This window comes from Notolabrus celidotus, chromosome 1, assembly GCF_009762535.1.
Source record: "Notolabrus celidotus isolate fNotCel1 chromosome 1, fNotCel1.pri, whole genome shotgun sequence".
Classification (NCBI taxonomy): domain Eukaryota; kingdom Metazoa; phylum Chordata; class Actinopteri; order Labriformes; family Labridae; genus Notolabrus; species Notolabrus celidotus.
In genome coordinates this window covers 33,147,411-33,170,438 of record NC_048272.1, presented here as the reverse complement: position 1 = coordinate 33,170,438, position 23,028 = coordinate 33,147,411, and the positions used below count along the sequence as shown (strand labels likewise).

Below are 23,028 nucleotides of genomic sequence, written 5' to 3'. Positions count from 1 at the left end.
CCAGGGGAGATTTAATTACCACTTTAAGGAGATTTAACACTTCAAGAGCTGTTCTCAGAATTACATTAAATAAGTCTATATTTATATCAAAATAGGCTAAATGAGACACTATTTTTTTACGGGAAACAGGAAAATAATGTAAAATTAGACATTGAGCACCCCCATGGTTTGAATGGAATGATCCACGTTTCATATGCAAATATTCGACTATGAGATTGGCAGTCAACTAAGGCTCGTTTGAACGAATCGTCGAATATTCGACTATTTGGGGTTTCACGTTTCACGTTTGAAAATCTGACTACAAATTAAATCAGCACCTTGATCAAAGGAGAACTGTAATCCCGAGCAGGTTTCTTAGTTAGCATGCTGCTGCAGAGCTCTAATGATCTGAATCTCTTCGTATGATCATGTAGAAGCTCTCCGTCAATATCAGCTGATATTTTGTGAAATCAGTCTCCATCTCACTGCCAACTTCTCTGACTCCTCACCACTGCTATTCTGGGCAGCAGGACACACCATCTGCTTCTCTTTCAGTGACTAAGCACAGAGATACACTCATGTTCATCTGCTAGTGTTACCAACGCACAGCATCTGATCAAACTAGCCTCTGAACAATCCCAGTGTGTGTGAGAATCTGCACAGGAATCAAGGAGAGGTGCAAGTGTAACCCCAATTCAAGGAGCGATGGGACGGTGTGTACAATGTTAGACAACATGACTGGAAGAGAAAACCTGGGTTTAGTCACATACTTCCAAAGATGGGCGCTGATGTGCTGCTCCAGCATGCTGCTGAGAGCCGACCTCAGGTGGTGGAGTCTCCTGTCAAACGTGTAGATGCCGTGACCCAACGCATGGCTGCCGAATGAACACACCTAGAGAGAGAAAGAGAGGTGTTAAAATCTGTTAAAGCCAGGTGTCTCCTCTTGTTATCTGAAGCAGTGGCGGCTCAACTAGACAGATCCAATGTCTGACATCCTGCATTATCCTGAGCTCCAACAGTTAAAGTCACATTTCACTACTGTCGTGATCTTGTTTTATAGAAGCGCCTAAAACGCTCTTAAATTGAAAATTAAAAAAGCTCTGCAAAACGTAAATACACAGCTGTCCCCATTTCTTTATGTTCCACAAAAACTGCATTTTTAAAAACTCTTTTCATAAAATACAGATATTAAATAACGGACTGCTGTGGTGAGAAGACATTTAAAGATCTGACTCTGTTACTTCTGCGCTCGACAATAACCAAAAGACTGGAGTTCACTAAAACGGATCTGACAGAGAGGAAGTGAAGAGAGCGAGAGCAGCTAATAAAAACAAAGCAGAGAAAGGAGAAGTTCTTTTCTGCATGCATCACTGTGGTTACACTAAAGAATTAAGCACACCCACACCTCCATACAAATGTGCAGGAAGGAGCCAGATTTGTTTGTTTGAAGTCGAAGCCATGCTTCATTCTGCCCGCTGTGTGTCTCTCTGCTCTTCCCTCTGTCACACTTTCAGCTCTTACAGTCACAACACGACGGATTGTTCTCATTCACATGTTGACAGATTAGAACGGTATTGAAAAGTTTGCTGGCAGGGGGACAGAAAGCCACCTGCTCCTCTTTTCTATCAGCGTCATGTGGACTTGAGTCACTGCGCAATGACTTTAAAGGTGCAGCGACTTGTTGTGGTACTCGTCAAAAATCAGTCAAGATAAGTTGCAGATGAATTCAACAGTTGATAAGTTGTCTGTGTCTGTTCATGTTTCAAGGATTCAAGGTTTTTTATTGTCATACTAACACAAGCTGCCGTATGAGATGGAAAGAAATTTTGATTCTCAGGTCTCTTATAAAGCCACAATAAGAAGACACACAGTTAAAAAAAGAAGACAATAATGTTGTACTCTGTGCGGGCATAACACAATTTTCTGGAGTTGAATTGCTGAGGAGTAATACACCTAGCGTTCTTACCATCTCTGCTGATTGCAGCACATGAAAAACAGCAACCAGGGAGTGACAAGTCAACAAAACAAAGAATATGGAGTTGGACAATGAAACACCTTCGGGACATAGAAGTTTCAAAGTCCAGAAGCGTTTTGTCCTTATCGATGTAAAACAAAACTTGCTCCTCATGGGTGCACGTCAGTGAGATTTTGAAGAGCAGAATCTCTTTAAACACCAACTCCAATATTCAACTGAGTTACCTCCACACTGTGTGACTCACACATACCTGGTCCTTCACCTTTAAATTTTTCCCCTTTAACTCTTCTTTCTCTCCCCTTGTCATCTTTTTTTCCTTCCTCCTCTCCTACCACTGAACAGTGGTGCAAACTCTTACAAATTAAAATCATCAATCTTACATTAACACTAGTTATATGAAATGCCAAGACACAAATAAGGCTTGAATAAAGATCTTAAAACACCCTCTCCTGGTTAAGGCCACAGCCCCCTACAGTCACACAGTAGAAGAACAAATTGAAGGAATCTTTTTATCTGGAGAGTATAACTGAAAGATTACAGTTAAAAACAGATCTTTACCAGATAAGGTGGGCACCTGTTGCTTTGTTTCTCTGATTGGCTGATTTATGATATACATTAATTTTATTTTATTCTATTTACTTATTTTTCTTTAAAGTTTACTATGAATATCTTTTATTATCCTGATAACGACTTATACAATTATTTAGATTTATCATTATATTTTTTAATGTATGTATTTACATATCTTTAATTTTGTATTATCTATTATTTATTAATTTTTACTTTCAGACTATGGACTTGATGTTTTCTTGTTTTTTTGCCTCTGAGTCTCATAGCTGCATGATTGTTTTGTGATATGTTGGCTGAGTCTCATAAAAACATTTTAAAAAAAGATTAAAAAGGCGTGTTCAATCAATTATCCTATTAATCCATAACTGCGTCATTGATCGATAATGAGTTGACTATTGAAATGTCTACACTAGTATTAATTAAACTGTCTGCATACACAGATACCACCACACACTTCTTTAGTATGAATGATAACTGTGGGGAATCATTTTGAGGCTACAGATATTATAGGTAGGTCTACAAATGTAAGTAGAAGCTGCATGACTATTTCTGCACATTGAGCAGAAATCAATTGTCACACTTTTGGTGCCCTGGAGTTCATTTTTGTTCCTGTGGTTTTGAACCAGGTATCACTACCGTTTGATTTTATATCAATCGAACTGAAGTTTAAATCCTGGTGTTGTGACAAACTCAGCAGGACTGAGATGAATCTGTGAGAGAGCTGTCAGGAGAGGTAGCAGTCAGCAATGGAGGACATGCAGGAAGGTGTACGGACCACTGAGCTGCTCCGCTTCACAGACAGGATTTGTTGTAACTCGTCCTCACATGGAAAGGTTAACTGCGGTCTCATCACAGGAGACAGTGTCTACAGTGTGACATAACTTTTATTACACTGAAGTTCTTCAGTCTGATAACACTAAACAATCATCAGACCTGTCAGAAAGCATGGTGGTGGTTCAAGACTGGTTTGTATTGGTGTTTCATCAAAGGGTGTTTATTTATAATTTAAAAACTTGGTGTTTTAGAGGACAACAATAAAAACTCCACACTTCCCCGGTGCTCTGATATTCAAGAGAAGTGCTGTTTAGTTTTCAGCACATCAGATGGAGGTACTGAAAAGTTAAATGAGACACTAGTTCCTCTTTCTACTGTGTCTTTTTGACTGACGTGTTTTGGTTCTCAGAGAAACACAGAGAGCATAACAATTTAAAAAGTTCACGGTAAGCAAAGTTGACTTTTAGACTCTGCTCCCTTAAGGCCAGAAAAGCTTGGTGCATCTCAAGAACACTGAAAAAAAAAAGAACATCTTCCTTTCATCATTAAAGTGTAAACTGCTCACCGCCAGCGGTCTGGGATGCGTCGCAGAGGACGAGAACTCAACGTGCTCCTCTGCTCCTTCAGCGTCACTTTCATCGCTGGAGATTCGCCCGTGGACGAGAGGGGAGGGCGCTTGGAGACTCCCCTCATCCTGCCGCGGCTTCTCTTCCTCTGGGGTACTCTCTGATGCAGTCGTGGATCGACTGTAACACACACACACACAAAGACATACATTAGTATACAAATCTGAACTGTGACACACTTTTACTTATTATCCCACAATAATTGGCTGTGCAACCTCATGAAATCAACATCCAGGAACAGAATCAAGTAAGATCTATCAGCGTTGCATGAACTTTCAAAAAACACTCATTTGTAACGCATCTTAAGATATCACAATGCACAAAAACACATATCAGAGGACTTGTTAAAATGGGATCATTAGAAAAAGAGCATTTTAAGTATGCACATGAAAGAAATACAAACTTCAAACCTATCAGATCAAGCCTTGTACACATGTAACATGCATTCGCATAATTTGGTCAGTCAGATGAAGCTCCAGCAAACCACAGACAGTATAAATAATTGGACGTAGTATCCATGACGTCCCCCATCTGTTCCCGAGCGCTGTTTTGAAGCCAATTGTCGGCAGGAGCCATATTGGAAATGCTGAAATCAACCAAACTTAGTGTGAGGTAAAGAGGCGGGCTTTGAGCCTCCTCGCCAACAGCTACACTGTTCCCGCCTGTCAATCCAGTCAGTCATGCCCTTATTTGGGCAATACTCGTAAGCGTAATGTCTTCTGAACCGTCGCATTAGAAAAAAGTTCACCCCCCCGACCGATGTGTGCTGATAGAGAAATGAGCTCCTCAGACTAAACTCATTTTTTGTACCAGGCTGTAAACATGTTTATTTCTGCTGTAAAGATCGTCTTCTTTGAATTAGTGTGTATGTGGTTTCTGGTACTTCCGGAGCCAGCCTCAAGTGGACGCTTGATGAACTGCAGTTTATAACACTTCCGCATGGGCTTCATATTTTGAGACTGGAGGTTGCCGCTTGATCTGCAGCTTCCCTGTGCATTCAGAGATCTGCATTTCACATTTAATTTTCAGACAAAACGATCTGCAGGGACGTCGTGGCTTCTGAAGCCTCAGCGGTCAAAACTTCACTTTTCTTCCTCTCTCATAGTTTTGGCACTTTTTTCTGGTGCTCAGGACTAAATCTGATACAGCACCGCCACCATATCAGCGTTTAATATAAATTCAGCATGTCCTTAGAAAACAGTGTTCTTCATGAAAACACGCATCAGACTCTGATGAGGGCCGGGGGCAGTGCGACATTTGCCAGGAGTGGCCTCCTCATGATTTAATATGCAGGAAAAACTCTGCCTGCTGCTCTTGTTTTTAGAGTAACTATCTCATTAGTGTTTCACTGTTTTGTGTCCCTATTTGTGATCTTAAATGTTATGGCTTCTAAATATTCGATCCATGCATCAACACGCTTGGATACTGATTTACTTCATGCACACCATAACGTCGTCACAGTTTTAATCATGTTATAGCACGTTACATATTTTCCACGTATCATGCAGGCCCTGTGCAGACGAGCTGTACATGTTAAGACATTGATGTTCAGGATCTTCTTCAGAGAAAGAGACGGAGAGTGTAAGACAGTCTGAGTGAGTGTGTGAGAACCACAGAGGACTGAAACTGTCAGTGTCTATATTTGGTGATTATGTAATGTGATGCTTTGTTATTCAGAGGTTTAATAACGAGCAGAGTGGAGACTGTGAGCACTGACAACTTGGCGCTATGTAGACATCCAATAATGAAAGGTTCAGCACTAGTTCAATGAGTTTTCAGCCACATCTGCTTCTGGAGGTAAAGGATTTCCCAGTTTTATTCATCACTGCTGCGAGCCAAATTATAAATCTAATTCACTGAGACAGATAAAGAAGAAGCTGTGGGTGGGCAGTGAAAGGTAGAGCTGTTTGAGACATCATCTCTCCTCAGCTTCAACCTCTGCACAGCTAAATATTTGGTGGCTTTATTTTTAGTTCCTATGGAGATGAAAGAATGTTGAAGGAAGCCACCATGCAAACTTGTGTATATTTCATTACCAAGCTTCAGAACAGCTCACTAACCTGAACGCAGGGAGGCTGGCCAGAGGTCTCCTGCAGTGTGGAGCCCCAGCCTGCTCCCGGGGAGCCTCGGGGCTTGGGGACCGTCCGGTGGAGGAGCTCCCGTCCAGGGACTGGGCCCCTTTTTCACGAACCTTGGTCTTAAGTTCAGCCACGAGCTGGTCAAAGTTTTTACTGCGGCCTAACACCTTCCTGCGCTGGTGGATGGAGTGGATCTGAAGAGAAAGACAAAGTGGAGGTTATTTAAAGTAAACAGCGACAGATGCTCAAGGTCGTTTGATATAAACATCATAGTATGGGAGGTTGAGCCTTCAGTTATCAGGCACCTCTCCTTCGGAATCATTCACCACTCAGGGTCCGGGAGGCAGATACCCTCTCTACTTTTAAGAGGAAGCTTCAAACTTTCCTTTTTGATAAAGCTTATAGTTAGAGCTGGCTCAGGCTTGGACCAGCTCTTAGTTATGCTGCTATAGGCTTATGGTGCATTCACACCAAACGCGAACGATCGCACGAATACAGACGCAATAATTTTTTGTGTATACTCGCTCTATTCGCGCGTCAAAATTGTAAACTAGTGCTCAAAACGCCAATATACGCGAGAGGGAGGGGGGTTCCCATGCCACAGCTGTCTGTTGTCATCAAACAGAATACAGTGGAGGCTGGGTTGACTTACGTTTCAGAAGTGGAGGCTGGCTTGACCGCAGTAACAAGGTTGAGCTTGTGGACATTGACTGGGGAAGCCAGTTATGCTAAAAGGGCAGAGCTAACTTCCTACTCCAACTACCGATAGCTGACAGACAAAGTTTTGCACAACTCACCACATAATCCTCCTCACACTCTGTCCTCACAGTGAGCTCCTGTTTATTCCTGATCCCATAAACACAGGTAGTGTCACAGAGTTTGGGGAAGCTGCACGGTGATAGAATCAAAGTGTCCCATATATTCCAGAAGAGGGAATCTCCGCTGGTCCATATGTCACAAGAGGAAGAGGATTGGCTATAGTGCCACGATAGATTCGCTGGAGTTCAGATATTTCAACTCTTGCGAATGAAATTGCGCTGTACGCGTGAATAGCGCCAATCGATTCGCCCAATTCCTGCGGCACGCGCCGCCATACCCCTACTCGCGTCTACCCGTGTCTCTTCATTGGCTTTACATGCAATTCATTCACGTGAATGGCTTTATTCGCGTTTGGTGTGAACACAGCATTAGACTGGTTTGAGATCTGTCACACTGGGATCCTGTCTTTCCCTTGCACCTCTCTCCCCTCTCTCTCTGCCTGTCACTTACTTTAACTCTCCCTGCCCCATTCAACTTACCCTAGACCTTTCTGGAGTCCCTTTGCTCCCTTGTCTCATAGGTTCCTGTTGCTGTAGACATGCCAGACTCTAACTCTCATCACGGTCATCTCTCTCTCTCTCTCTCTCTCTCTCTCTCTCTCTCTCTCTCTCTCTCCTCTCTCTCTCTCTCTCTCTCTCTCTCTCTCTCTCTCTCTCTCTCTCTCTCTCTCTCTCTCTCTCTCTCTCTCTCTCTCTCTCTCTCTCTCTCTCTCTCTCTCTCTCTCTCTCTCTCTCTCTCTCTCTCTCTCTCTCTCTCTCTCTCTCTCTCTCTCTCTCTCTCTCTCTCTCTCTCTCTCTCCAACTCAGTCTCATCAGATGTCTGCCTAACATGAGTCTGGTCCTGCTGGAGGTTTCTGCCTGTTAAAGGAAGTTTGTCCTTGCCACAGTGCTCTGCTCATGGTGGATTAAGATGAGATCAGACTGAGTCCTGTCTCTAAAAAGGGCCTGGATCTTATACTGTCTTGATGTCTGGTCTTTGTTAATAATATAACATAGAGTACGGTCTAGACCTGCTCCGTTTGGAAAGAGTCTAAGGATAACATTTGTTGTGATATTGCGCTGTGTAGATAAATAAAGATTGCTTGCTTGCTTGATTGATTGATTTTCCCTGCACACTCTCTTATGGTGAATTTTCCCTAATATTATCTGCTCCATCTCACATCAGCTCACCCCAACTTCACACAGAACTGCTACTGAGGAGCTGGCAGTCAGAAGTCTGGGTGAACATTTCTGCTGTTTGCGCGCACACGGATAATTTTAGAACACTACTACAAGTTTTCTTCATGTGTGAGAACAACTTCAGAAAAATAATCCATTAAATCTTTGAACAATAAATGTTATAACGTCTAATAACCTGCTGAACACACTGAAGAGGCTTTATCAAGAAGTGTAACTGACACACGTTTTGTAAACACCACCTTTCTCATTTCAATCATTAATTCTAATTGATATGAGAAGCATAACTTCATGACATTTGTCCTTTCTTACAACAGGTGGAAGAGCAAACACAGCCGCCCACTCAGAGCGTGTTCACCTACAGCTCAGGTGTAAACTGCAGGCTGTTTCCTGGTTGTTTTTTCCCGGCGATCCTGTCGTTTCCTGTTAATCAGGTCATCCTGTCTCTGCTCGGCTGGATGTGGCCTCTCAGACTCACTTCCTCCTTCATGCAGCAGCCGCCATATAAGGGCTGATCCTGTGCTGGGAGCCATTTTCAGCTCTCAGTATCATCAGAGCTGATCAGCACATCTCCTCTGATCGCACAGAAACTTTACTTCATCTGACTTTAAATGCAACTAATAAAAACAACTGAGCACAATATGAAGGATATTGGGCGTGAGAAGTGCTCTGGTTTTGGGGTCTGCAGGTTTGAAATTCTGCTTTGATAAGAAAACAGACATGTGGATCTAACCTCAAAAACATAAGTGTATTCCAAGGTGGAGGTTTTAGTTAAGTGACTGCATCGCCCATTATATCATAAATGTTACACGTATGATTATAAATGCTGTACACTGTATGATAAAGCCTCCATGTCTCATCCATTAAATGGCCTGTTTGAAGCTGTCTGAGTGCTGCAGAGACCGCAAACAGGCACAGATGTTTACTGAACTGATCAGGGGAAAAATGAAGCCTCAGCCTTTCCTGATCTCCAGAAAGAAATAAGAGAGAAAGATTGCAGAGACGTGAGAGTCTGAGGCAAGAGAAACAGGGTGTGTGTGTGTGTGTGTGTGTGTGTGTGTGTTTGCTTCAGAGTGTTTGGAGCTTACATTGCATGTCAGGAGGCGAGTGCAGACCTTCTTCCTGTCCGGGTCAAGGACGCCGCAGTGTTTGTCCAAGTCACACTCTCTCTCTGAGGAGACACACACAGAGATTCTCATCAACAACAATTTCACACAGGCAACAAAGCCTCCTCACAGCACGTCCATGTCTGTGTTCTTCAGCTCAGGGCTTCATCTTTAAAACACAACTCATACACATTTTATTCATTTTCATAAGAATTTTCTTTGAGAAGCATTCTGCTGCGGGTATTTTTGACACTATGTGATGCAGCCAAGTTTTTCAGGCATCCATCCGCCAAGATACGCCTCTACTTAATAAATTCACATCGACCCTCTGCTGTTAAATGCTTCAGTTTTGCTTCTGACCAACACCGATATCTAAAGCTTCTGAGAGGTTTAAGTCTGTCAGGTTTCCCTACTACAATATTACTGTACTGGATTCTGAGTTAGAGCTACAAAAACACAGACTCAGAGATGGTTTCTTTCAGTGATGTTTACTGAAATATGAAAAAATACAGAAAATTAAACCAGGTAATCCGTGTTTATCAAATAATTTGATTCATACACATTCAAGTCTTTGTTTTAATTTAATATTTTGGACTTATATTCTCTTATCTCCTAAAAAAAACAAACCCTGCTCCTACTTTTACCCCACTAGGTCCAGCCCTTTGTGATTTGAAGGTTTACCCGTACACATCTGCACCAGCTGTTCATTCGTTCACTTTTGCTTTGACCTCTAGCATCTAAAGCTTCTTGAAAGCTTCAAGTCTGTTCTCCCCTTCTACATGTGAACTGAGCTCTGAGTGCTGCCATAATGTGTGATTACACTTCAATTTACACTGATGTCCCTGAACGCATTCTTTACTGACAGAAGGCTGAAGCTACTGCTGTTTCTGATGTACCTTGTCTTTACAGCCTGAATGTATGAGTATGTGAGAGAGCGTCAGTGACGAGAAACAGGTGGATTACACTGTTTCATATTGTAATGTCCAAACCGGCATCGATGGACACACAATTTGGCACTGAAGCCCTTTTCCTATTTTTCATTCTTATCACTCACATAATACTGGGCGAGGAGTGGTTAATCTATGGGGTAGAGGTCTTGTTACCTGTATGATACCTCCTTACTTACAGAGGCACTGGGAGCGTCACGTGAAAATGTGTTTTTTTAACAAAGTTATAAATGTTTGAATGTTCATATCCATGATTAAAGCATTGTGTCTTGACTAGGGTTAAAATCGGGGGCCCTACTGATAAAGTGCAAACGTAGGAAGTTAGAGAATACCCTGGTCTCCTGCGCAAAGCTGCTGGAACTGTGGTTTGTTTGCAACTCGATATCTGTCCCTCGTGTGAAGTGAGGCTTTTCTCATTTGTTGTATTTTGTGCCTCCTCATCTTCTAGTTTCCTCTCTCCTCTTTTCTTCCACGTGTGACCCAGACTTTATCTCAGCATGTTCTCTTGAAGGACCTCAGTTTCAAAAATGCATCTCCAGAAGAAAAAAGCAAGGAGCTAAAAAGGAGGCAGGCCAGAGGAGCTATGAGCAAGGATACACAGAGGATGTTCACTCATTAGTATAACATCAGGATCAGCTTTGCAATCTAATGCAATCAAATACAACATATCTATATAGGGCTGGGCGATATTGAAAATCATATTATTAGGATAAAATATTTCATATCAGTCCATATCGATAATTATCAAGATAAATATAAAATCATTATTTCATTTAAGTTTGAATGCAGATTTTTGCTCCCGAGTGAAAGTTGAAGACAGTTTGTTAGTTTGAATTTGGATTTTTGTTTTCGGATAAACTTCTTGAATCCATCATTTTGACGGTGCTAGCCGGAAGCAGGTCTAAAATTTGATTATGGTGAAGTTTTAGTCTGTACATTCTTATTTTTCTCAGGTTGAGCTTGTTTTCATAATTTGATTTAAATTTATAACAAAGATATATCAAATTGCATTCTGTGGGTAAGTTTAGTAGAATTGTGTTTTGATTTGTGCACTCCCCTTTGAGATATTGAGGGTTACGGGCAGAGTGATGTTGTTTTTCACAGTGAAGTGAACGCATCACGGTCGTTTGGTGTTCAGTTGTCCTACGGTCACGTTGGACATTTAACATGCTAGAAATGCACAACAGAAGTTGTCTCAATGCTCTCCCTTTACCCACATCCTGAAAGTTTATTTAATGAAGTGTATGAAGTTAATAGTTAATGCAGAGTCCACACAGCGTCACACTAACGACTCCGCTTTAAGCTGGTAGGTTTTGAGTTTTCTTCAGGGTCACTAGTTTCAGCTGTGTTTACATTCCGCTCTGAACATCTTTAAGCCCCGCCTACCTCTCACCCTGCAACATGATTGGCTGTTCAATGCAGTCCTCTTCTTCTTCTGTCTAATGTTGGGTGGCAACTAGCGTTTAAAGCTTATTAGCGCCCCCTCCTTTGTTAGTGGGTGGGGGATGTAATTACATGTTTATTTATATCAAATTTTTATCGAATATTTGTCATATTTATATTGAGAAAAATTATTTCACGATAATTATCGTGATATAATTATTGCCCAGTCCTAGCTTTACTATAAACTCGACTCTGTGGGAAGCTTCTATATGTTCAGTTTTTAGTAGTCATGTTATGGCTGATCCGTGTTTGTCCTTTGCAGAATCTATTCTTGCAGCCTTGATATAAAGACGTTGTGACACATAGCTGGAACACAAACAGTGTACTTCATGAACAAACCGTATAAGTAATGGAGCACATTCTTACACGGGCACACCTGGCCTACAAGAAAGGTTCAGTCCTATGCAGTAAGACGTTTTCCTCTCATGATAATAAAAACAATCAGGGAGTGTGTTATTTTAAGAAACATTTCATCTCTACTTGCCCCTGTGATTTATACATCTGTGTGTAGTTCATGTCCAGAACCCTTACAGTCATGAGCACTGTTGTTCTCAGCAGCATGAAGCCACAACAAAACAATGAAAAGATAAAGCAGCTGTGCCACATTTCATATCTAATTAACTTTGGTCTAAAATGACAGCTCTGGAGCACAGATGTCACATTTTGTTAATCGCCTGTTGCTTCAATTCCTCTTTCTTGTGTCTCTCGTCTGAGGTTGGAGGGACTGAGGCGTGAGGAGGAGGCGAGAAAAGTAATCCAAGACGTAGAGTGGAGAAATAAGAAAATGCTAGTGTAGTCAGACGGATAGGAAGATATACACCATCATATTTAAATGAGACTCTTTGCTGTTGGAGACTGAGGCCTCCAGCAGGAAAATGAAAAATAAAGCACTGGATGAAATTAATCTAATTCACCTTTGTGCCAGTTAAACTCATCCATCCAACCACTGCTGGTGGACAAACTTTCAGCTGATTTACAATATTGAATTATCAGATTGTCGCGACGTTGATGCCATGACACCTTTAAGGGTCATTAAATCTGCCTCACACTGTAATAAAACACTGTAAAAGTTCCCTGCCCATTAAGCTTGAACATTCATCAATAAATACCTAAACTAGCATTTCAGGGTGTCATTCCCTACAACAGGCCTCACTGAAGAGGCTGCTGTTTGTGGTTGGTGAAGGCTTATTTTGCTCGCTGATCTCAAATGTAAACAAGTGATCAAAGTAAACAAACCTGGTCGTGCTGCTGATGTTAACCTCACTCTGAGCTGGAACTGACTTCCAGGTATATAGGGGGAAGCTGCTGAGACAATGACAACCCTATGATACTTGAACAGGGTTAGGTATTCTTGGTGTACAGATTAGGAAGTCCATGTGTTAGTTATATCATACACCTCTCCAGACTGAACCGACTAAACGCAGATCCAAATACAAAGCTGCATCCCATTTATGAGCTGGGTGTGGCTGCGTGTTTTGACAAATACATGCCTGTCTTAATTACACGCCTGAATACGTTGATTTTTGTTGTCTGTGCAGTTAAACCCACGTCACATTTACTGATCACCTCGGCAGCACGGAGATAACAGTAGAGCCTAAACGCTGTCAGGCTGTCACGTTTGAGCAACAGAAATCAGGAGGGAGTCCAGGACAGATAGTAAAGAAACAGAAGCCAGATAAAGATAGTTTGAGCCTGTAGCTGAGACAGTTGTAACGGCTGCAGCCAAGAAAATCCTCCTGCTGGACCAGAGATCACCCACTCCTCCCTGCTCCCTGAAATCAATGCAACAGTTGTTGCAGCACAGATTCAGAAGTCTGAATCTGACAACAAGTCTCATAAGAAACTGGGTTCAATCTTGGACTACTTTAAAGACTATTCAACAACATCAGACGAGAAGATGTTTCTCCTTTCGTCTCTTTGTTTATTGACATGCCTGATCGTTTCCTGTAAAGCATTTATCTTTTCTTTCTTTGATCTCTTGCTTTCTTATTGTTTATGGTAACGCACCGTATTGTTTAATCTTCAGAGATCTGGAGCATCTTAAATAACAACATTTTAAAAAAGGCGAAGGCATGGTGGTGGAGGAAAAGGGGTTACGATCAGCTCAAGAGCTTAATGTTTGTAATTCATAAACAGTGACAGGAGGGAGAGGAAGGACTGACTTTCCTGTGTTTGCTTTATAGAGGGAAATAAAGGTTGAAGTAAGAATGAAAACAAGCAAGATATATCTCTATAACACAGGCCTTCAAACAGTAAATAAAACATATCTCAACAGGCCTTTTTTATCTGCATTTGATCATAAATGATTATATTAACAAATGTCTGTCTCCCTCCTCTCCTTTCAGTGCAGCAGGTTCACATAGAAGTGGTTGTATTAACACGTGGCACCTTGATTACTAATGTGGTTAAAGGGTTAATACTTTCAGCAGTTTACTCTCGATCTCTGCTGCAAGAAAGTTTTGTTAAAAACAATGAAAGTCCTTCTCATACAGACACCTATCCTCAAACAAAGGCAGGGTGAGTCTACTGATAGTCCAAATAAGGCCCAGGCTATTAAAAGAAGCTCACATCTTCCTCTTAAACACAGTTTGAAGCATGTATGTATTCTGCATGTGTACTTACTGGAGGCCACTTTGTTGTAGGCTCTCGGGGTCCGGTGGCCCGCCACAGCAGACACCTGAGAGGAGTCCTTCCTCTGGCTGCTCTGCGAGGGGGATCTGTCGCTGGGCGATGGTCTACCAGGCGGGGTTCCTCCGTGCGGCCAGGGCGGGTCTCTGAGTGATGGCGGAGGAGAACTCATTGGAGGCTCCAGAGGCGGCGGCTGCTTGAATACTGAGGACTCTGTGTGGCTGCTGTGGGAGGATTTCTCCAACGGGGAATGTCTGAGTGATGGAAGGAAAACAAGGAAACATCTTTTTCTGTCCAAACCTTAAGCGACACTTTTTTTTTACTTCTTTCTATTTTCATTTTGTGTTTTCTGAGGCAGTTTTTTAGTCAGTAAAGAGATAAGAGACATTTTCTGTCATCGATCTTTTCACCAAGTCTTCATTCTGTTTTTATATCTAACACGAGTGTTTTGTTTCTCTTAAAGAGGTTCATTTAAGGTTGATGTGAGGAAATACTTTTATAATCTTAATTGAGTGCATTGAAACATAATCCTAGAATTTCAATTTTTTTTTATCCTCTATGTTTTTTAACAGGATTGAGGTCAACCCTAAATGAAAGGCCTCCCTGAAACCCACCAACAGTTGATGGAGACACAGCTAATGATGTTTTTATGCACTGAGGGATTATTCAGGGGCCATTTTTACCAACGAGTCTTTCTCTTCCGCTGAAAATGTAAGGTACAATTTTTGAATTTTCAATCTGTGATTTAAGATATGAGATTGAAGGAGTGGTTTGGTAATCTAAGTTTATGCAATATGGATTAAAAGACAGAAAACTTCAGCTGAATGTAATTCAGTAGTCAAGTTATCTCCTTCGTTTTCCAGCCTCAAACTGTGACCAGCTGCAAACAGAATGAGTAAAATTTGCCGTCTGAGTTTGGCTTCCTGATGAAGAAGCTTTCTCTGCTCTGGTTATGAATTGAAATATTAATAACTATGGAGGTTGTGGTTTGTAACCGGTAACCTCACGGTGTTGACAAGAGGTCAAGAATTTGCTACGAGCGGTGAAGAAACGATCCAGCACATGATCCTCTGCTAAGCTGCAGGTGTTGTTTTTAAACTTCAGTTTTCTGCAGATTAACCGAACGATATGTGTTAATTAGAGAGCTTTGGAGACGTTTGAGGACAGATTCTGTTTCCTGCAGAAAGAGGGCAGCCTATATGTGAAGCCAAACCGACTTGTTAATGAGGCTGCAGCGCTCTATTCAGCAGACAGAGATGAGAGGGATACTGATCTACTCATCTCGACTCTCAGTAAGAAGATGAAAGATAGATTTACCAAAACGTCCATCAGTAAGTTTACATAAACACAGTTCAGACAGTTATTTTCAACATTAAAGAACTGTGTGGCTAACGCAAACGTTAAATTAAAGACATTTTAAATGTGAGCGATGTGTTTCAAATAGGGATGCACCAAAATGAAAATTCTTCGCTGAAACTGAAAACCGAAAGTGAGGAAACTAAGCGGGTTCCCTGCATCCATCGTGGTCTGGATCATTTTTGGTGCGCGCTGCTTTATTCCCACATCCAAGTAATGATCTTTACAACGCAGATCAAGAACAGTCACGATGAAGTGCAGAGGATCCGAATAGATCACAGTGAAACGTGTGCTGACAGACTCTAAGAGTGTACTTTTCATTGTTTCACTCCGTGGTCCATCTCAACCTCTTTGCTTAGAAGACGCTTTAGTGCTGCAGTTAAAGGAATAACGGGTGCAGACATGTTGGCCCTTATCAAGACAAGCGGGTCGCAGGTTTTGCTTGTGTCATCACAACATTTTGTCTCTGCACTAAAAGTCTTTTGGCCTAAAACCAAAAAATGCACTTTTGGGCCATTTTCAGCCGAACAATTTTGGTGGCCGAATTTATGTTGCATCCCTGTTTTAAAATATTCTACTTGTCACCCAAAAACAGGATCTCACGTCTAAAACCTGGTTTATACTTCTGCGTTAACTCTACGTCGTAGCTACGCCAAAGAGGCCTGCACATCACATCACATCACATACTTGGAGAGTCAGTTTCACTCTGCAATACTCCGCCCCAAATGCTACTTGACAGTGCAATTTCTATGAAAGTGATGTTACCAGTTTTCAGTCAGGCTACGTTCTCTGCTTGTGTGCACAGGAAACTACAGGCGACTGACTCTGATGGTATTATAACGGAGATAAAGCTGATATGCGTTGAGCAGCAGTTAATCATACAACGAAAAAAAGAAGATGTCGGAGGAGATTGAACGTATAGTCACTGAATCAGAGTCCGGTAAAGTTGTTTTACTTGGTTAGTCGACAAAGACACGCAAAAACTGAGCGCTAATCGTAGCCGCAATATACTTTATTGGCACAACATCGCAGTCTGTGCAGTGAGCTACCAGCTAATGGAGTATCATTCTTTCGATTGATGCACATCCTGCGAGTTCATAGAAGCCGCTGACATGGCTCAAACGAGGTTGAGTGCAAATTAAAACACAAACATTAGCATGAATAGTTGAAATTGAAAAGTATCATCATGTTTCAGTCTGCAGCTGTCCTGATATTCTCCTTATTTCACTGTGCAGTTTATAACCCGCCTTCATTTCAATATGATGTTAGGTATATGAGGTCACCTGACATCATCATTGACACACTGGCTGGATATGACTATTACGTTACTCACCGTACTCCATCCTTGGAGTTCTTGGAGTGTCTGTACTGGGGTGGCGTGGAAGGTGAGGGTGGAGCCGCCCGTAGCTGTCCGGCACCCTGGCCACGACCCTCCCAGGATGAAGAAGCAGAAGCAGCGTTGGTCCCATGGGAAGGAGAGTGGCTGTGGTGGGGTCTCGGCTGTGGCTGGGGTGCAGGGGTGGGAGAGCGCAGTCTGGCGTACAGCTTGGCCAGGGGGCCGTGTCTACGCTCGCAGTGCTTTTCAAACGCCTGCGGCTTCACCACCTGGCCGCAGTGGCTGCACACCACCAGGTAGAAGTCGTCATGGCCGGGGTAGAGCCCGAAGATGGACATGTCTGAGGAGAGAGGTGGAGGGAGTGAGGACACGGAGAGGAGCAAGGGGGCGAAGGGGGGAATGATGCTGTGTTATGAAAAGATGTAGCTCTTCTCACTGAAAGAGTTCAGATCAAAATAAGACAACACAAGTAGACACCAAGTTGTAATACAATATATATAAGCAAGAGTAGGTTTCTTCCCCTTACTCCAAAGCAACATCAATTGTTTTCTGTATTAGACTTTTCAAAATGTAAGTGTCCACATAGTCCGAAAGGTGACAGATAAAAGGAAAAAGGAACACTAAGGGAGGCGTGTTTCAGGCCTAGTTTGGGTCCACTTGTCCCCTCGCGTTACTCAAAGGAGTGTGACCACAGGATCATTTGATCTTGTTTGCCTTTGTTAGTCACAACCCAAAAATAAGAGACCTTCCAGATTCACCAGAAACCAAACGCCTTCATGTCTGGGTCTATGACATCATTCAGACTCCACATAGCTCAAAACCTTCTCCAGGGACCGGGTTTGGATCCACTCACTGCCACTAAAGGTACTCAAGGTGTCAGGTTTGATGTTTTGATACATCCAGAACTGAATACTTTGGATGAGCAGTTTGAGGGATGGACAGGTATTAATCCAGCTGCTAAAACAAATAGATAGAAAGGCGATATAAACCAAAGCTATTTTTGTCTAGGGATTGTATGATCGCTGTAAAGGTTTACAGTCAATAAGAGGGCTTTTCTTGCACTGAGCAAAAGAAGCCAAGAGAGACATGTCACATCAGCACTACAATCCATTGTGCTTTGCTCTCTGTTTTATGGCAGTGGATCTTCTACTTGAAGGTACGGCACAGCTAGACAATGTTGTATCATCAATTTAGCAGAAATCCAACAAACTTCTTCAACTTAGGGGCACTGGTGGCCTATCGGTCTAAGTGCCCCACAAACAGAGGCTAAAGTCCTCATCACAGAGGTTGCCGGTTCGATTCCCGGCCATGACCCTCTGCTCCCCACATTTCCTGTCTCTCTACAGCTGTCCTATCATAAAGGCGAAAAAGGCCCGAAAAAAATAACTTAAAAAAAACTTCTTTAGCTTATTTTTCTAATTGGATGCCAAGTGTTGGTGGGATTCATACAACTTCAAAAAGCACTACAAGTCTGAACCTTCCTTCTGGTTGTGTCTTTATGGACGCCAAAAATGGAACATTAACCCACCATTCCCTCTTTGAACCGATGTGACATTAAGATCCACTGTTATTGTTTTTAAACAGACTGGGATGAGGGGGCTTCAAAACGTCAAATAAAGAAATAGGTGGACACGCGTGATTCTTTTCAAATTCTTCTTCTGCATCTCTTCCAATGTTATTCATACTTCATCAATGATAGACATTGATTAGGGGTGTAACGTTTTTTTTAACAACGATTCGATTCGTATCATGATTCATGGTTGCCGATACAATTAAAGGACGATATTGTTTCATTTAGAACGATGCGATCCGAAACAATTCAGTGACTTGAAATTGATTCAGTAACTTTTTAGCCAAAAATTCAACCAGTGTGACTGTGAAATAAATACCTTGATACTAGACAGTCCTAGATTCCTGTTGTTGCCGTGATGTTTTTCACCCGAGCTGAGTTTCGGCCTAGTCTCTGACTAAACATGCTGGCGAGGCCTGAGGCTTCTGCAGTGCTGATGTTATCTTGCGCTGCTGCTGCAACGGGAACGCAAGTGGTGCCTGGACGGCGGGCGTTGTGTGAAATCTCATGGCGCCTTAGTAGGTGGTTGGATAGATTTGAGGTGTTGCCGTGGTACTTTACTTGACCTTTACATATCCTACAAACAGCGAGTGACTTATTTAGAACATCTCCTTCTTTGCAAAAGCCAAAGTGTTTCCACACGCTGGACCGCAATGGTGGCTTGATAATTTCTCGCTTGTCGGCTTCTCCTCTGCCATGCTGTGATTTGTTGTCTGCTGGCGTGTGGCGATGACGTCACAGACAGGCAGCCTGAATTGAGTAACGTTTAACATCTTTATCAGTAAAAGTGCAAAAAGAACACATCCATATAAAGTCTGCCGTGCTTAAATCCAATGTGTTATTTCCTAGTATCGATACAATCGATTTATTACCTCTTAAAACGATCTTAGATCGGTATATATGTCGTACAGAAGGACAACTTGCCGAGCACAGATCAATGTAGTCGGATCACAGGAATATAAATCGACACATCGATGTAGTAGATAAATCGTTACACCCCTAACATTGATGAATCATGACTGAGCATAATCACACATGCGGACACACAGCTGACACAAAAGGAGAGCATCTGTGGGACAGCTGCTGCTTCACACCACCACCAGGCTAGGTGCCAAAGGTGCCTAAGCAACACGCTACCCGGCTTTAATGCTGGCCCTGGTCTCATCTCAGCATGCAAGTACCTCTGTTTACTGGACAAGGCAGGAGATCAAAGAAGATGTGCGCAAACACATACAGGCACAGTAATGAATGTGTTACCTTGTTCTTTTCAGGTGTCAAACAGCAACATGCTTGACTCTTTCTTTGAGATGAAGTGTGCAGACTTACCCTCCTTACTGAGCGACATGGCCTCTGCAACCTTTTTGCCATTCTTGCTGCAGTCATCCCCATCAGGCCCTGTGACACCAAACACAATACACATGTTCAATAAGCTGCCCTGTGGGGTCAGGCGTTTCCTCAAAGTGGTCAAGTTCATCAGCAAGTCAAAGCCTATTGGTGGTCCTCGAACGCTGCACACAGAGACCCTTAAGCTGCGTTATGTAAAGACTGCTGCAGGTATTATGTGTCAGGTCACTTCTGGTACAGTTTGCAAATAACAATAAGTAGATAAAGGTGTTGGGAGGAAGAGGAGGACAGGGTTTGATAGTTATGGACAAAGCAGCACTTGTAGAGATGCTAGACAATGAGTTAGCACACAGACTTTAAGCTGAGAAGGGTAGGGGTACATAGAAGGCTCAGTCTCATGTGGGACTTTGTTGCAAACGAAAACGCAAGGAGGTGTCCCGAGCGGGGAGAACTTCTGTTGAAATCAACTATTTGGAGAGGGTTGTAACAAGTGGTTTATAGCTTTCTTTCAGTAAATTGCAGCAATTTTTTTTGTCAGTAGTTTAAATGAAGCCAATGCATCTGCACAAAAATCTGCAGTGTCCACTTGAGGCTAGCTGCAAAAACAGAAGACTTGAACGGCCCTGTGATTAAACAGCAGAATTAAATCTGTTTAAAGTCTGATTCAAAAGCATTTTATACGAACTCGTCAAGAAATCAGCGGCGGCAGCAACGTGATGCCAGATGATCACGAATAAGGTGATGGGACAGACAGGGTCACTATTTGCTGATGTGAACAGAAATTGCACCGTGTTGGTCCTCTCCCCTTTCTAGCCCCTGATTGGATAAAGCATCACGCCACTGCTTCAAATGCTGCTGTGAGAGCGGGGAGAATAGCTATGCACTTTTAAAGTCCTACAACGCGAGCAGAGACGAAATACAAGGACATTTGATTGCTGAAGCCTGATTTATGATTCTGCGTTGAATCGACGGCATAGCCTACGCCAGAGGCGCGTGTAGTTCCTGTAGTTACGCAGAGGCCTCCCCACGTAGCTAAAGTGCACCTCCTCCAATGTGTAACTACAAATAGAATCGACGCTGGCCGCAAGCTCTGTGATTGGTCCGCTCGGCGGCATTGTATTTCCCGCATTTTCAGCGCTTCCGGGATCCCTGCTCATCGGCCTTGTATTTCGTCTCCCCCTCTCTATTCTTCATGTAATCATGTCTGTATGATAAACAGCAACATGTATCAGCTGTAGATTAACATAACACGCTCTGAATCGCTGTGGAAAAGTAAACAGAGATCGTAGCGGGGCCGGAGGCAGGCGACCGACTATCAGAGAGACCACCTTGCCCTCAAGCATTTTGGCAGAGAATTGCTGCACAACACATCGACGCACAAGTATGTGGTGCTCATGTCCGCATCGACCACTGCTGCTTAGGGGCAATGCAGAAGTATAAATCAGCCTTAAGATGCAGGGTTATGAGCACAGGATCACTTTGCATGACCCATGATTGCACACAGACTACATGTTGAGTTGATTCATGATTTGAATAAAGCGATTCAGTCTATCTTTTATCAAAGCGATGTTGAAATAACCGCCATCTTTGTTGAATCAGGCTTTCAATGGGTTTTGTAGAATACCGTTAGTGGAACACCTTGTTAATGAGATGCTTAGAGCTACCTTTTGATTCATTTTGAAACGCACAGTTGCAGCGACAGCATAGTGAGAGGAGAGAGGCTGTATGAATATCTTTTTGTATTGCCAATCCGAGCTGTGATCCTCGATTCAGGATCCAAACCGTACCATGAGATCTTGGTTCTGTTGCACCCATAGACTGTACAAATAATGGATGTAGTATCCGTGACGTCCCTCATCTGTTCCTGAGCGCTGTTTTGAAGCCAATCGGCAGTGGCAGCCATATTGGAAATGCGGAACTCAACCAGGCATAGTGTGACGTAAAGAGGCGGAGTTGGAGCCTCCTCGCCTACAGCTACGTGTTCCCATCCGGTAGTCAAGTCAGTCATGTCCTTATTTGGGCAAAACACTTGTAATCTTAATATCTTCTGAACCGTCACGTTATAAAAAAATTCACCCCTCGTACAGTGTGTGCCGATAGAGAAATTAGCTACGTAGAGCCAAGCCGTTTTTTGAACCAGGCTGTAAACATGTTTATTTCTGCTGCAAAGATAGTCTTTTTTGAATTGGTGTGTATGTGGTTTCCGGTGTTTCTGCAGCCAGCATCAAGCGGATTCTCGATGAACTGCAGTTTATAACACTACCGAAAGGGCTTCATAGTTTGAGACCAGAGGTTGCCGCTTGGTTTCACCCCTAGTTGGCGCTCTGTTGTGTTAAAGTAAAAGAATCAAGCACATGAATAAAACATCTGGATGATACTTTGATGTTGCTAGCTAAAGTAAATCTATTCATTGCTCAGTGTGTGCACTCATACTTGATCCCACCCCTGCAGGAGCCAGTGCTCCAGTTTGGCCACCCCAGTCCCTAAAGTCTGGACCCGCCCCTGCCTTAATGTTAAAAGGAGATAAATGAAAGAGGCGACGTTGTTCATCAAAGGGAACATAATAATGAAACGGAAAGAACACACAGTAACGTTAGCCAGTCTGAAAGGCTGGGCCAGCCAGCATCAGACTCCTCCTCCGTCACCGGTGTCTCCTCTCGATCCCCTGATGCTGCTGCTGCTAGCCTTAGCATTAGCACGCTAACGCTAATAGCCTGTCCTCTATGGCTGGTCCGGCTCGCCTGCTAACTAGCCAGCTAACAGCTAGCTTAGCTCTGCACAGTAAGAAGTTGCTCACCAAGGCTTCATCCATACTAGCCTCCTTCCGCTCTGCTGCTGCCCGGCTCACTCACATCAAACACACACACTGAACTCTGGCAGCTCGTTTCATGGACACAGCCTCTACAAACTCACTCTCATGACTATATCTAAATCAATATTTCAGATATTGTCTTGAAGACAGAGAATGTAGAGGGAGCTGGAAGAGAGCAACATGTTACCCACCCAGCGCTAGGACCCGGCAGGGTCTTTGTTTGGGTAACATGGTTAGCTCTGTCCTCCGTTTCCACGAAAATAAACCCCGCTGCTTGGTTTAAATGACTTCGTAGCTGCCGGTGTTTGCGTCAGTGTGCTTTCTTACCATCCGCCGCTGCCACACCGGCCCACTCGGCCCAGGCAGTCCAGCTTTGACCCACGAAATCATCGAGGCTAGGCACCCGCCGATCAAGAGCAGCCATTACTTTTACTGCGCGTTCACGCTCCGCCATCATCACTGCGCGGCAAGCAGCTTACGTCATAGTCCG

At 43.0% G+C, this 23,028-nt stretch overlaps 1 protein-coding gene across 3 annotated transcripts in view; it reads right to left on the bottom strand.

Moving 5' to 3' along the window:
• The window catches only part of atxn7l2a (ataxin 7-like 2a), a 28,753-nt gene extending 5,725 nt beyond the window's left edge, over positions 1-23,028 (bottom strand). The window contains exons 1-9 of one of the 3 annotated variants that reach the window (XM_034693352.1): positions 22,866-23,028; positions 19,709-19,777; positions 16,810-17,152; positions 14,115-14,374; positions 12,729-12,797; positions 9,085-9,167; positions 5,985-6,196; positions 3,864-4,044; positions 750-871 (exon numbers count right to left, since the gene is read on the bottom strand). In XM_034693352.1, the coding sequence (XP_034549243.1) occupies positions 750-871; positions 3,864-4,044; positions 5,985-6,196; positions 9,085-9,167; positions 12,729-12,797; positions 14,115-14,374; positions 16,810-17,152; positions 19,709-19,777; positions 22,866-22,995 (1,469 nt within the window). In that variant the 5' untranslated portion in view covers positions 22,996-23,028. The remainder of the gene's footprint in view (positions 1-749; positions 872-3,863; positions 4,045-5,984; positions 6,197-9,084; positions 9,168-12,728; positions 12,798-14,114; positions 14,375-16,809; positions 17,153-19,708; positions 19,778-22,865) is intronic. The other 2 variants (XM_034693359.1, XM_034693368.1) reach the window with 2 other exon arrangements.